The sequence below is a fragment of the Bos indicus genome, chromosome 3 (genome assembly GCF_029378745.1).
Source record: "Bos indicus isolate NIAB-ARS_2022 breed Sahiwal x Tharparkar chromosome 3, NIAB-ARS_B.indTharparkar_mat_pri_1.0, whole genome shotgun sequence".
NCBI lineage: Eukaryota > Metazoa > Chordata > Mammalia > Artiodactyla > Bovidae > Bos > Bos indicus.
Genome location: NC_091762.1, coordinates 30,056,879 through 30,070,308, shown reverse-complemented (window position 1 = coordinate 30,070,308; position 13,430 = coordinate 30,056,879). Strand labels below are relative to the sequence as shown.

The 13,430-nt window shown below is 38.3% G+C and overlaps 1 protein-coding gene across 17 annotated transcripts in view; it reads right to left on the bottom strand.

The window, feature by feature from the left end:
* The window catches only part of PHTF1 (putative homeodomain transcription factor 1), an 80,346-nt gene that overhangs the window by 24,629 nt on the left and 42,287 nt on the right, over positions 1-13,430 (bottom strand). For 16 of the 17 annotated variants that reach the window (XM_070779879.1, XM_070779888.1, XM_070779819.1 and 13 more), the window contains exons 6-13: positions 12,887-13,043; positions 11,548-11,682; positions 10,142-10,301; positions 6,024-6,197; positions 5,835-5,924; positions 4,029-4,250; positions 859-987; positions 68-340 (exon numbers count right to left, since the gene is read on the bottom strand). In XM_070779879.1, coding sequence (XP_070635980.1) covers positions 68-340; positions 859-987; positions 4,029-4,250; positions 5,835-5,924; positions 6,024-6,197; positions 10,142-10,301; positions 11,548-11,682; positions 12,887-13,043 — 1,340 coding nt within the window. The remainder of the gene's footprint in view (positions 1-67; positions 341-858; positions 988-4,028; positions 4,251-5,834; positions 5,925-6,023; positions 6,198-10,141; positions 10,302-11,547; positions 11,683-12,886; positions 13,044-13,430) is intronic. The other variant, XM_070779874.1, reaches the window with a different exon arrangement.

Here is a 13,430-nt window from a genome sequence, read left to right as displayed (position 1 = left end):
AAAGCAACTCAACATACTATCAAATACAAAAAACGAGGTGAGAAATTTTACTCAATTTTCTACTGACCTGTTTATATGTTCTCTCTGCCACACACATCATGAAAAAAAACATCCAGGTAAGACACAGTCGCTCAAAAAAGTTAATTATAGACAAAATAATAATAGGTGTAACAGGTGGTGCCCCACAAAAGAGAGTCAAGATCTCCTCAGCTGAGATGGACTTTAGCTGGTCAAGGTTCTTCTCACGGAACAGTCGGTGTAAAAAAGGGAAAAATGCTAATCCAATGGTGACGACATTTCCCAGCATCTGATAACCTACTCCTTGCTGATATGCATTAACCTGGAAATTAATTTAAAACAGCTATCATTATTGCACAGCTTTATGGAGTTGTGAAGCAGTATTTGTCAAATACTATTTAGATTATTATAAACTAAATCTGTTCTAAAAGAAATACAAATAAAAATGACGTACAGATTTATGACTTTTAGGATTAAATAAGAAATATTTGTAAAGTCTACCTGAATAATTGATCAGGCTCACAGAGACCTTTGTAACAAATTTAAAAACACACTACCAAGTGAAAACTGGCTACAAAATTTAAGGTACACATACTTGTGTCTTAAAAACAGAGTCAATGTTTTGATCATTAAATACAATCTGAAATAGCTGTGTGTGCCTGTGTGTTCAGTTGTGCCCGACTCTTTGTGATCCCACGGACTGTAGTCCACCAGGATCCTCTGTCCATGGGATTTCCCAGGCAAGAATACTGGAGTGGGTTGCCATTTCCTTCTGCAATGAAACAGCTGCTGATTATAAAACAGATCTTTTGAAAACTCTGAAAACTTATTAAACCTTACCCTGCTCATGATGATGCCACTTATTTCCAACACAGACATATCCATCTTTTTGCACTCATTCCCTTCCCAGATTATTGCACTAACTCGATCCGAGGCAGGACTTGAGTTCTGAAGCCAGAATAAATGGTTCTGAGAAGAAAAAATAAATATTTCCATCCACTCATTCTTTCCTCCTTTGGAATTTTTTCCCTTTGTCCAGTTCCCAGGCCACATTCGCCAGTGCTCTGCCTTGTCATTCTGTTCTCTCCCTCACAAAGCCCATCACTCCAATTACCACCTCCACGATGCTGGCTCCTGGTCCTTTCTCTTCACTAAGCCAATTTCTTACCCGAAGAGAGGTTGTATGTCTTCTATGATAATGGGAGGTAGGATTCCATGATCTCCGAAGTTGCTTCCCCCTCTAAGCATATGGAAGTGAGGATAAGCTTGGCGTATTCATGGGATATTAAGGAGGAAAGTATTTCCATAGCACCATGACTAGACCAGGGGTAGGAGGAAGTTAGGTAGGAGAGGCGCTAACAGGCCTTAGATATCACAGGAATGGTAAGGAGGTCAGCCTTTCTCTGGTCTAATCAGGACATGGAAAAGCACAGAAGGTCACTATGAAAACAGCCCAGCACTTTCCTCTGTCATGTCATGCCTTGTTCTTCAAGTCCCAACTCAAGTCCATTTTCTCAACATGTGCTCTCTGAAGGCCACAAGTCTCTCTCATATTGCCCTTCTCTGAATCGATCAAAAGCCTGTACAGTCTATCGCAGATAAATTTGCATCTAATTATATGCTGCTGCTTTTATAGTGCCCTCTACTTGTTTTCCATAAAATCATCTTGTCTCCAAACTAATACATATGTTATTTTTTTTTAAAAATATCATATGGCATATTTCTTCTCCTACAACAATGCTTAGCATAATGCTGAATAGCACTTATGGATCTATTAACCGATTTAGCCAAAAAATATTTATTAAGCAGCTACTATTAACAGGAACTATGGATATAATGGAGAACAAGATACAAGGTTCTTGACATCAAGGAGTTTACAGACTTATAAAGAAGACATGATTAAATAAAGCTACTGCATAGTGTGATAAGGGAAGAGAAGAATGCTTTAGGAGCATATTAAAAAGACTTCCTAAGGAAGTATCAACTGAGTCAAGATCTGAAAGACAAAAGGGGGTGACCCAAAGGAATGAGTGCTGGAGAAAAGTGTGTTTCAGGCAAATAAATCAGTTTGTGGAAAGACCCAGAAGTACATGAGGAAACTGGAAGAAGTTCAATTGAGTTGCGAGACTCAACTCAACCATGTGAGACTATATCAGAGCAAATAAACAGAAGCAAATAATCCAAAAGGAAAAAGAAAGCAATTAAAGCATTGTAGGGGGAGTGGCATCAGATCTTTACTTTTAAAAAACAATTTTAGTATTTTATTTTTTTAATTCTATTTAATTATTTGGCTGAGGTGGGTCACAGTTGCAGTGCGCGGGCTCCGTAGTTGTGTGTGGGCTCCAGAGCCTGTGGTGCACAAGCTTAGCTGCCCCAAGGCATAGGGGATCTTAGTTCCCTGACCAGGGATTGAACCCATGTTCTTTGCATTGTAAGGCAGATTCTTAACCACTGGACCACCAGGAAGTCCCAGATTTGTATTTTAGAAGCATCATTCCAGCTGTAGTGTGGAAAATGAAGCAAAAGGGAACAAGACTAGAGAAGCTGTTGTAAGGATCCAGATGAGAGCCATCCACTAAGCAGGGTGGACACAGATGAGCAAATGCAGATATTATACAGCAGAATCAAGAAAATGTGACCATAGATTAGATACAGGGAATGGCAGAGGTGGGGGCGCTGAGGGGGGGCAGTGGTGACATCAAGAATGGCCCCAAGAATTCTGACTTGGGTGGTTAGTGGTGGCATTTAGAAATATGGGGACTAAAAGAAGAACATGTTAGGTGGGAGAACTGGGGAATGATGCACTCTACTTAACATGGTGAGTTTCATCTTAACCTAGTTATTCTTATATATGCCTTAAAATTATACCATAAATCCCAAAAGTACAAAGGTGGAAATCATCATGATGCATGCATAACTACCAAACGCTAATGTAATTTAGATGAATCTTCAGACTGAATGAAAAGAATATTTAGATTCAAATTTTGATAGAAAAATTGGAGGGAAAAGTTTAAAACTTTAGTGATAAAGTATATGTTGTTTCCAGGTAGTTTATGAAAATTGTATACATTTAATGAAGCAGAATGTTTTTCATTATAATGTATAACCTAAATCTAAGGTATCTCAGAATCAAGAAAATTCAATAACTAAACAAATGAATATCCAACATCCACTATTTATTAAGTCATTGTGGAAAAAAGAAAAGAAAAAATAAAACTAAGAAGAGTCATGATCATTGGCATTAAACACAGGAAGGGCTGATATGAAAACCATTTTTTAATCATTCAGTCCAGCCAGCAGAGGGACAAGCTCATGAAATAATCATTGCAGCTCTACAAGTATTTAAGTAGAGAGTAACCAATCGTCTGACAAAAATAGTACTAACCAAGCTAACATGTACTGGCTGCTTACTCTTTGCCAAGATTGTGCTAAGCACTTTAAATTATCTCATTAGATATATCACAATATTTCTAAGAAGTAGGAACTACTGTTACTACATGACAGAAAGTAAAAACATTTCTGAAGAATGAATTCCTAGATTGATTGGAAGGTTGAAATAAACTAAGAATCCCCATTTCCAGGCTATCTGATTTTATGATACTAAAAGAGAACCTGAAATTAAAAGCATCACTTGATTTATACATTATTAGAGAAGAAAGCAATGCCATCTCCTAGTAATTCACATAAAATGCTGTGATATATCTGAAAATACAATATGAGGTTACTGCAACCCTGCTCATATAAAATGAATATTAAGGATCATTCTAAGGAAAATAAGAAAAGGTATTAGGAACAAACAGTTAGGTTAGGGGAATTAGAGAGTGCTTTCTTCTGAGTACCGAGCCCAACATCTTCAATTACAAATTACGCTCAATTTCTTCAGCTCTAAATTAGGGAAAATAAGGGTCCACCTTATAGGGTTACTATAGAATTAAAAGAGATAATACGGTGCCTGGCACATGGTAAGTACACAGTAAATATTAGTTATTATTATCGTCACCTTTACAGACCTGCTGGAAAACATCCTCTTTGGGGTCCCGTTTGGTCCCTGAGTGAAGGGAGCTCACATGTGCCCCCTCACTGTCGCTGGTGACAGATGACCGGCACTCAGGGCCATGAAGCAGGTCATCCCATAACATGTCCTCTGTCTCCGAGTCATGGCGGGTGCTCTCCGAGTCTCTTCTCAACATGTTGAGGCTTCGAGAGCCACCACTCATGCCAGACCTAGAGCCCTTTAAGGGAAAAAGAAAAACCAAAAAAAATTATTTCATTCATTTTTAAAAACAACTATATCTGAAATAAAATGAAAACAAGGCACCTACGGTGATGACTGGCATGCTCTCATAAACTGATGGCCATGTCTTTGTTGACAAGACTTCACATAACAATAATACACTTTCATATTTAAACGTGAACTCTGATGACTCTTAACAGACTATAAAAGAGGACTCTTTCTGAGAAGTATTGCCAAGTCATGGGATTGTTCAGTTGAGGTGCCCTGGGGTGGGAGTGACTCCTGCAAACACATCCTGAGGGCCGACTCTGGGAGTAGGTGTGGCTGAGCCTACTTGCACACCCAAAGTGTCTTCTACTCTAAATATTGTGAGCTTGACCATAGACACAATCACATCTGGGAACCCAGCCAAACAGGGAAAAGGGTAATCAAGCAGAGGAAAGGATGGACATGGCAGCTCTCCTGCAGTATAAACATAAATATGAAAGTTTTTCCACAACCCAACAACCTTGCCGATCAAAACAAAAGCTACCACCATCTCCTCCCCTGATCTCTGAATTATAATGTTCCAAATGTACACTGGGCTTCCCTGGTGGCTCAGATGGTAAAGAATCCACCTGCAACGTGGGAGACCTGGGTTCAATCCCTGGGTTGGGAAGATCCCCTGGAGGAGGGCATGGCAACTCACTCCAGTATTCTTGCATGGAGAAATCCCACGGAGCCAGTATAGTCCATGGGGTTCCAAAGAGTCAGACAAGACTGAACGACTAAGCACAACACAGAAAATGTACAATATGTCCATTAGCTTTCATGATAAGCAGATTTACTGCTCCCATTTCTCATTTCTCAAATATCTGTCCTCAGCATCAATGCCATTTACACAGAAACAATGCTTAAGAATAAACTCCATATTCCAAGTGAATATTATTAAGTGGGTTTCCCTGGTGGCTCAGACAGTAAAGAATCTGTGTGCAATGCAGGAGACCTGGGTTTAATCTCTGGGTTGGGAAGACCCGTGGAGAAGGAAACGGTTACCCACTCCAGTATTCTGGCTCTCATCATCTAGGGATTCAGGAATCTCTTTCTGGGCATCATCTATGATACTTTTATGATCAGATCAAAGACAAAGAGCTCATTCTTTTTCTTGGGTGACTAGTCATATAAAAGCTGATAGATTAAAAAAAAAAAGCTGCTAAATAGGTAGACAGTTGGAGGCAGAGGAAAAAGTGAAAGTGTTAGTCAGTCATTTCTGACTCTCTGCGACCCTATGGACAGTAGCCCACCAAGCAGCTCTGTCCACAGAATTCTCCAGGCAAGAATACTGGAATGCGTGAGTCGCCATTCCCTTCTCCAGGGGATTTTCCCGACCCAGGGATCAAATCCAGGTCTCCTGCACTGCAGGCAAATTCTTTACCATCTGAGACACCAGGGAAGTCCTTTACCCATTCCTGTTTTTTTTTTCAATTGGTTGTCCTAAAGTTATGTGTATGTTTGCTAGCCCCTCCTCTGCATCCAAAAAAAAAAAAAAGGAATGGATAAACTTATTACATTCAAGAATAAGCCTTGAAAAAGGATACATTACCTGACTGAAGGCTGCTGATTCAAACTCTGATTCAGCCAGGCTATCTGAATCCCGCACAACAGAGCACCACTTGGAAGTGGTCTTTTTTACCTGCAAAAAATCAAGACCACAAATGACAGGAAAATATGTTAAATACTTTGTTACTTGGGAATTAATGCCTATACTTTAATAAACTAAAATAAAAATTACCTGAGTGTTTAGGTGTCTTGAAAGTATTGATTTTCTACTCTTAATTTCACAACCGTTGTCACTTGAGGCCCCTTCCACACTCCTCCGCAGTATCATCATCTGTGTCTGGGCTTCACCGTCATCGTCACTTGACAGATCATCTGAAATCCCATTACCCAAACGCCTAAAAGACTCCTACAAAGAGAGCAGCAATGTCCTCACAGGGGACCGCCCAGAAGACTCCAGTAAGCTGTGTGCATAAAAACTAAGAAGCAGTAAAAGTAAACTAAGTCAAAGCTGAACAAACCTACATATTCGTTGGTCTTAATAAAGAAAAATATTAAGCTTTCTTGAAACTAAATAATTTAAATAATGTAGAGGTTAGAAGCACAGGCTTGAGTCAAAGTCAAGTCTGAATCACAGCTCTTCTATTTATTAGCTATGTAACTTTCAGTTCAGTTCAGTTCAGTTCAGTCACTCAGTCGTGTCCGACTCTTTGAAACCCCATGAACTGCAGCACGCCAGGCCTCCCTGTCCATCACCAACTCCCGGAGTTCACTCAAACTCAAGTCCATTGAGTCAGTGATGCCATCCAACCATTTCATTCTCTGTCATCCCCCTTTCCTCCTGTCCCCAATCCCTCCCAGCATCAGAGTCTTTTCCAATGAGTCAACTCTTCACATGAGGTGGCCAAAGTACTGGAGTTTCAGCTTCAGCATCAGTCCTTCCAAAGAACACCCAGGACTGATCTCCTTTAGAATGGACCGGTTGGATCTCCTTGCAGTCCAAGGGACTCTCAAGAGTCTTCTCCAACACCACAGTTCAAAAGCATCAATTTCAGCACTCAGCTTTCTTCACAGTCCAACTCTCACATCCATACATGACCACTGGAAAAACCGTAGCCTTGACTAGATGGACCTTTGAAGGCAAAGTAATGTCTCCGCTTTTCAATATGCTACCTAGATTGGTCATAACTTTCTTTCCAAGGAATAAGCGTCTTTTAATTTCATGGCTGCAATCACCATCTGCAGTGATTTTGGAGCCCCAAAAAATAAAGTCTGACACTGTTTCTACTGTTTCTCCATCTATTTCCCATGAAGCGATAGGACCAGATGCCATGATCTTAGTTTTCTGAATGTTGAACTTTAAGCCAACGTTTTCACTCTCCTCTTTCACATTCATCAATGTAACTTTAGGTAAGTAATTAAATCTCTCTGGGCCTCAAGTTCCTCATTGGAATGGTGATGACAATAAATAAATAAATCCCTCTAAGGTCAGGAACAAGACAAGGATGTCCACTCTCACCACTATTATTCAACATAGTTTTAGAAGTCCTAGCTACAGCAATTATAGAAGAAAAAGAAAGAAAAGGAATCCAGATCAGTAAATATCAGTCTGCAGATGACATGATATTATACATAGAAAACCCAAAAGAAACTATAAGAAAATTATTAGAGCTAATCAGTGAATTCAGCAAAGTCGCAGGGTACAAAGTCAATACACAGAAATCACTTGCATTCCTATACACTAACAATGAAAAATAAAAAGAGAAATTAAGGAATCAATACCATTTACCACTGTAACAAAAAGAATAAAATATCTAGGAATAAACCTATCTAAAGAGACAAAAGACCTGTATACAGAAAACTATAAGACACTAATTAAAGAAATCAAAGACGACATAAACAGATGAAGAGATATTCCTCATTCCTGGGTAGGAAGAATCAATATTGTGAAAATGACTATACTACCAAATGCAATCTACAGATTCAATGTGACCCCTATCAAAATTACTAATGGCATTTTTCACAGAACTAGAACAAAAAATTTCACAATTCATATGGAAACACAAAAGACCCTGAGTAGCCAAAGCCTTGAGAAAGAAGAATGGAGCTGGAGGAATCAACCGTCCTGACTTCAGACTATACTACAAACCTACAGTCATCAAGACAGTATGGTAGTGACACAGAAACAGAAATATAGACCAATGGAACAAGACAGAGAACCCAGAGATAAACCCACACATCTACAGGTACCTTATTTTTGACAAAGGAGGCAAGAATATACAACGGGGCTAAGACAGTCTCTTCAATAAGTGAGACATCTGAACATCTATGTGCAAAAGAATGAAATTAGAACACTACCTAAAGCCATACACAAAGATAAACTCAAAATGGATTCAAGACCTAAATGTAAGACCAGAGACTATTAAACTCTTAGAGGAAAACATAGGCAGAACACTCGATGACATAAATCAAAGCAAGATCTTCTATAACCCACCTCCTAGATTAAGGGAAATAAAAACAAGAATAAACAAGTGGGACCTAATTAAACTTTAAAGATTTTGCACAGCAAAGGAAACTACAAACAAGGTAAAAAGACAACCCTCAGAATGGGAGAAAATAATAGCAAAGAAAACAACTGACAAAGAATTCCCAAAATATACAAGCAGCTTATATACAGCTCAATACTAGAAAAGCAAAGAACCCAATCAGAAAGTGGGAAAGGCATCTGAAGAGACATTTCTCCAAAGAAGATATACAGATGGCTAACAAGCACATGAGAAGATGCTCAGCATCACTCATCACTACTGCTGCTGCTAAGTCGCTTCAGTCGTGTCTGACTCTGTGCAACCCCATAGACAGCAGCCCACCAGGCTCCCCCATCCCTGGGATTCTCCAGGCAAGAACACTAGAGAAATGCAAACCAAAACCACAATGAGATACCACCAGTCAGGATGGCCATCATCAAAAAGTCTATAAACAACAAATGCTGGAGAGGGTGTGGGGAAAAAGGAACACTCTTGCATTGCTGGTGGGAATGTAAACTTATACAGCCACTATGGCAGGCAGTATGGAGATTCCTTAAAAAGCTAGGAATAAAACCACCATATGACCCAGCAATCCCACTTCTAGGCATATACCCTGAGGAAATCAAAATTGGAAAAAGACACGTGTACCCCAATGTTCACTGCAGCACTATTTACAATAGCTAGAACATGCAAGCAACCTAGATGTCCATCAACAGATGCGTGGATAAAGAAGCTGTGGTACATATACACAATGGAATACTACTCAGCCTTCCTGAGGAGTTCCTTCCACAAAAAGGAATGCATTTGAATCCGTTCTAATGAGGTGGACGAACCTAGACCCTATTAAACAGAGTGAAGTAAGTCAAGAAGAGAAATATAAGTATCGTATTCTGACACACATATATGGAATCTAAAGAGATGGCACTGGTGATTTATTTTCAGGGCAGGAATGGAGAAACAGACATAGAGAACAGAGCTATGGACATGGGGGAAGGAAAGGAGGGAGAAGGGGAGATATATGGAGAGAGTAACACAGAAATTTACAATACCATATGTAAAATAGATAGCCAATGGGAATTTGCTGTATGACTCGGGGAACTCAAACAAGGGCTCTGTGACAATCTGTAGGGGTGGGAGGGGGAGGGAGAGAGGAGGGAGGTCTGGGAGGGAGGGGACATGCATGTACCTATAGCTGATTCTTGTTGATATATGACAGAAAAACCATAAAATTCTGTAAAGCAATTATCCTTCAGTTAAAACATTAAAAAAAAAATAAAAGCATCTATCTCACAGAGCTGTTGAAACAATTAAGTGAGTTATTACATGTAAATCACTTAGAATAGTGCCTGATTGCAGTAATGGCTCAAAAAAAATTAGCTTTTTATAACTCATAAATGCCACAGTCTAACAAATAAGAAAATATTTCATGACTATAACACAAAAGTATAGTTATTTTTAGACATAAAGCAGAATAATAGCTCTATCTAAACATAAAAATATTTTCCCAAACCTTAACACACACTATTCCTGCCTCTCTGGAAGATGACATGGAAGCCTCTACACCAATCTGTTCATTGAATCTACCAGCCTCCTCCTAAGTCTGGACCAGGGGCAGATATAACAATAAGCTCTGGCCCTAGAAATTGGAAGAATAAGGTAAAATCTTCATATTATTCTTCATGGTGTTCTCCTTTTCATGTCCTTTGGTTTTACATTTCAAATGCCACAAATCTATTAGAATCTATTGTGTGCTTTTAGCAGAGTCTAAGAATAGAAAATTTTACACAAGAAAAGGACCAGGTAATACTTTTACTCATCTAAATCTTACCCTACGGCCCTTTTCTCCATCGGAAAATTTTGCTTTCTCTCTTGTTTGCCACATTCTGATCTCTGGTCGACACTGTCTCTTCTTGATGATAGGATGCAGACAACCTGAATCATAGTCAGTTTCCGTCCCTCTGTTACATATTAATTTAACTCTTTTCATCCTATTTTTTTAAAGGAAAAAAAATGATTAATAATTAGTTTTCTGAAAGTAGTATCTTTCATGAAACCACTTTTCTTCTGAGGAGTAGAATATGTTAATCTGGAAATCAAGAAGATTCAGAAATCGTGTTTTTCAGGCTCTCCAGCTTTCCTAAGGGTGTAGGAAGCCAGAATATAGTTCTCTCTCTAGTCTCCAAAGACTTGGGTCAGTTGATTGAGAGGAATCCTGTTCTTTTTGGTTTTGCAAGGAAGTAGGTTCACAGTCTTCCTCTCAAACACAAAGCCAACCCCTCCCTCACACTGCCTGTTTGTTACACTTCACAGGATGTCTTTCCCTCTTCCGTCCTTCAAAGCCCAGTAACTCTCAGCTCTTCCGTGACTCCTGCCGACTGTGTCACCCCAGAATAGTCATTCCATCTGCTGAACTGCATGGCCTTTAGTCAGCATGATACCATTTACGGTATTTTTACATTGTTGTGACTGCCTCATACCTGCTAGTTTTACTTTCCTAATAAGACGGTAAATCACTGAGAAGAGGAAAGTGCAGTGCCCAGCACAATGTTCAGCTAAAGAACTCAAATGCTTCAACTTATCTTTAGAAAAATAGGTGGACACAATTTGTCTTCAAAAATGAAGCTGCAGAACACTTTACTTTTGAGTCACAAACATTAATATATGACAAAAATAAGTATTTCTTCGAGTCACAGTACCGCTGTCATGACCTACAAAATCATGCAGGAGGTCGAAGTTGTCTTAGACTCATCTCCCTTTCTGTCCTACAGCCCACTGACAGCAGCCTCCTGCCCTGCATCCCACATCTAAAGAGGAATCAGCTCTCACACTGAAAAATACGTCATCTCTTAAAAGTTCTTCTTTCTCTCAAGACATTTGCCAATATGGCTTAAAATATTTAATCTTTGAGAGTATTTATATTTCTGTAATCTTGTGGTCTAAAAAGCCACTAAAGATCAAACAGAAGGGCACTTTTATGGTAGGTAACTGGACTCATGGGTAATACGGCAGACACTGGTGACACTGTGAGTAAGAAAACCACTCTAGAACTTTTAAAATCACACCACTATGATAATATGCTCACACTGCATAGTCCTAAAACCTAATCAGGTTATGTACTATGCAAACACTAAAGTGAACACAAAAACACGTAAAACTTCCATTTTATTGGAAGTGTTAATAAGTATTAATTTGGTGAAAATGTGAAAATTGGGAAGTATTAATAAGACTTCCCACCTGTTGCCAAAGAGAGTCCTCCAAAAACTACCATTAAGGGGTGCAGATTCCAAAGTTTCCACTCCTCTGGCTTTATCAGAGGAGTTATTTCCATTCTCTCGGCTCCCATCACCATTCACAGTTTTTCGTAATTTTCTACAAAAAAATATTTCAACAACTTCAGATTATTCAAGACCTTTTCTATTTCTGCTTAGAATATCCCTACCATTTACCACCTGAAATTAAGTATAATGAACTTCTCATAATGAGGATACATTATGCATGAACATTTCTGATTTAAGGGCAAAAACAGATTCCAAAGATACCAAAGGGTATCATTTTGTTCATTCATTAAAGAAATAGAACTGCTATTCAAAAATATTACTAGCAGGAACATTTTCTTCTATATGACCAATAGTCTTCAGGAAACACTAAAAAAAAAAAATGAACAATTTCTTTAAATATGGATGTCAGAAATCTACCCATTTGGCACATTTAATCAGGGAAACATGAAATAATAGCAAGCAATCATTTTTTTTTTTTTTTTTTTGGCTATCCTATGCAGTGAAAAGATATATCCTGTAAATACCAATGAGACACAGCAAAATATTTAATTTCTTTAGAAAACATTAAATAAATTAAACTGAATTTTCAAGGAGTATTCTTTTCTGGGGAGAAAAAAAAAAACATGTTTAGAAAGTAACATTCAAAAATAAGTATAAATATGTTGAAATTCTTTGCACCAAATGAAAAAATCTTAAACTCCTTGGGGAAACAAAAACCTATCAATACTCTGAGGAAAGATGACTTGTGGAAGATAATACCATATATACTTTAAAAACGTTTAACAGTTCCAAAACCCATACACAGCACATGATCAGTAAAGACATGACATGAATCCAATGTGTAGAAAAGTTAAATCTTTATTAAAAGTTTAGAACATGTAGAAATCAATTCTTTTTATTTACTATTGAAAAAAGGTAAGAACATTAATACCATTAATCAGACATACTAAGATCCTTGTGTATAGTGAATTTTCACCAAATTTTAAGACTGAATTGTGAAGAATGCTTTACAAAAATCATCATTTAAGGAAAATTTTAGTAAGGAATAATACAGTATAGAAATTATCCTTTTAAACAACTGTACTCAATGACCCCCTCCCGGTTAAAAGTTTATGACAAAGTTTCTTAGCATCAGGGAGAAAAGTAAAAGTAAAGCACTCAATTTCTTCTAGCCAAAAAAAATAATGAAAAATATATGCAAAAGAGGAAGGCTTTTTATTATTTTACTTCAAGATTCTGTTCTACAATGCCTCTCCTAGAAAATACACAACCACAAGTGTAACTTCTCATCTCACCTTCTTCTCCGATTTCCATTGTTCCCTGATGGCCTTGTGATCTGAGTAGACACAATCTGACAGTGGACAGTCCCCATGAGTAACATAAGGCACAAGGGTCCGAGGACTTCACTTACATTCACGATAGGCATCATAAAATATAACACGAGTGCTATCACTGAAAGGAAAAGGTTTCAAAACGGAAACCATTAGGGCTCGTCTTTAAAATCAATTCTAATAACCATACAGATTATTTCTCCAAAAATCTATCATGTAAAAAGGATACAGGTGAAAGCACATAATTTCCTTCAATACAATCCACCTGCACATTAGCTGGGTGAAAACCTGAAGCCCTACATCACAGAGCAAGTGAAAAATGATGTGTCCAGAGGATATGCCTTTCTGGCAAGACGATAGTCTAGGTATTTCTAGATATTTCCACCACAAAACAACTAGCTGTCATATAATCCTTTGTACTGTTGCTCTGCTCAGAGGAATAGTATTTTCCAAGGCCCAGAGTTATATGTAGCGATTAGTAGATTTAAGATTTGAACCCAGGCAGCTA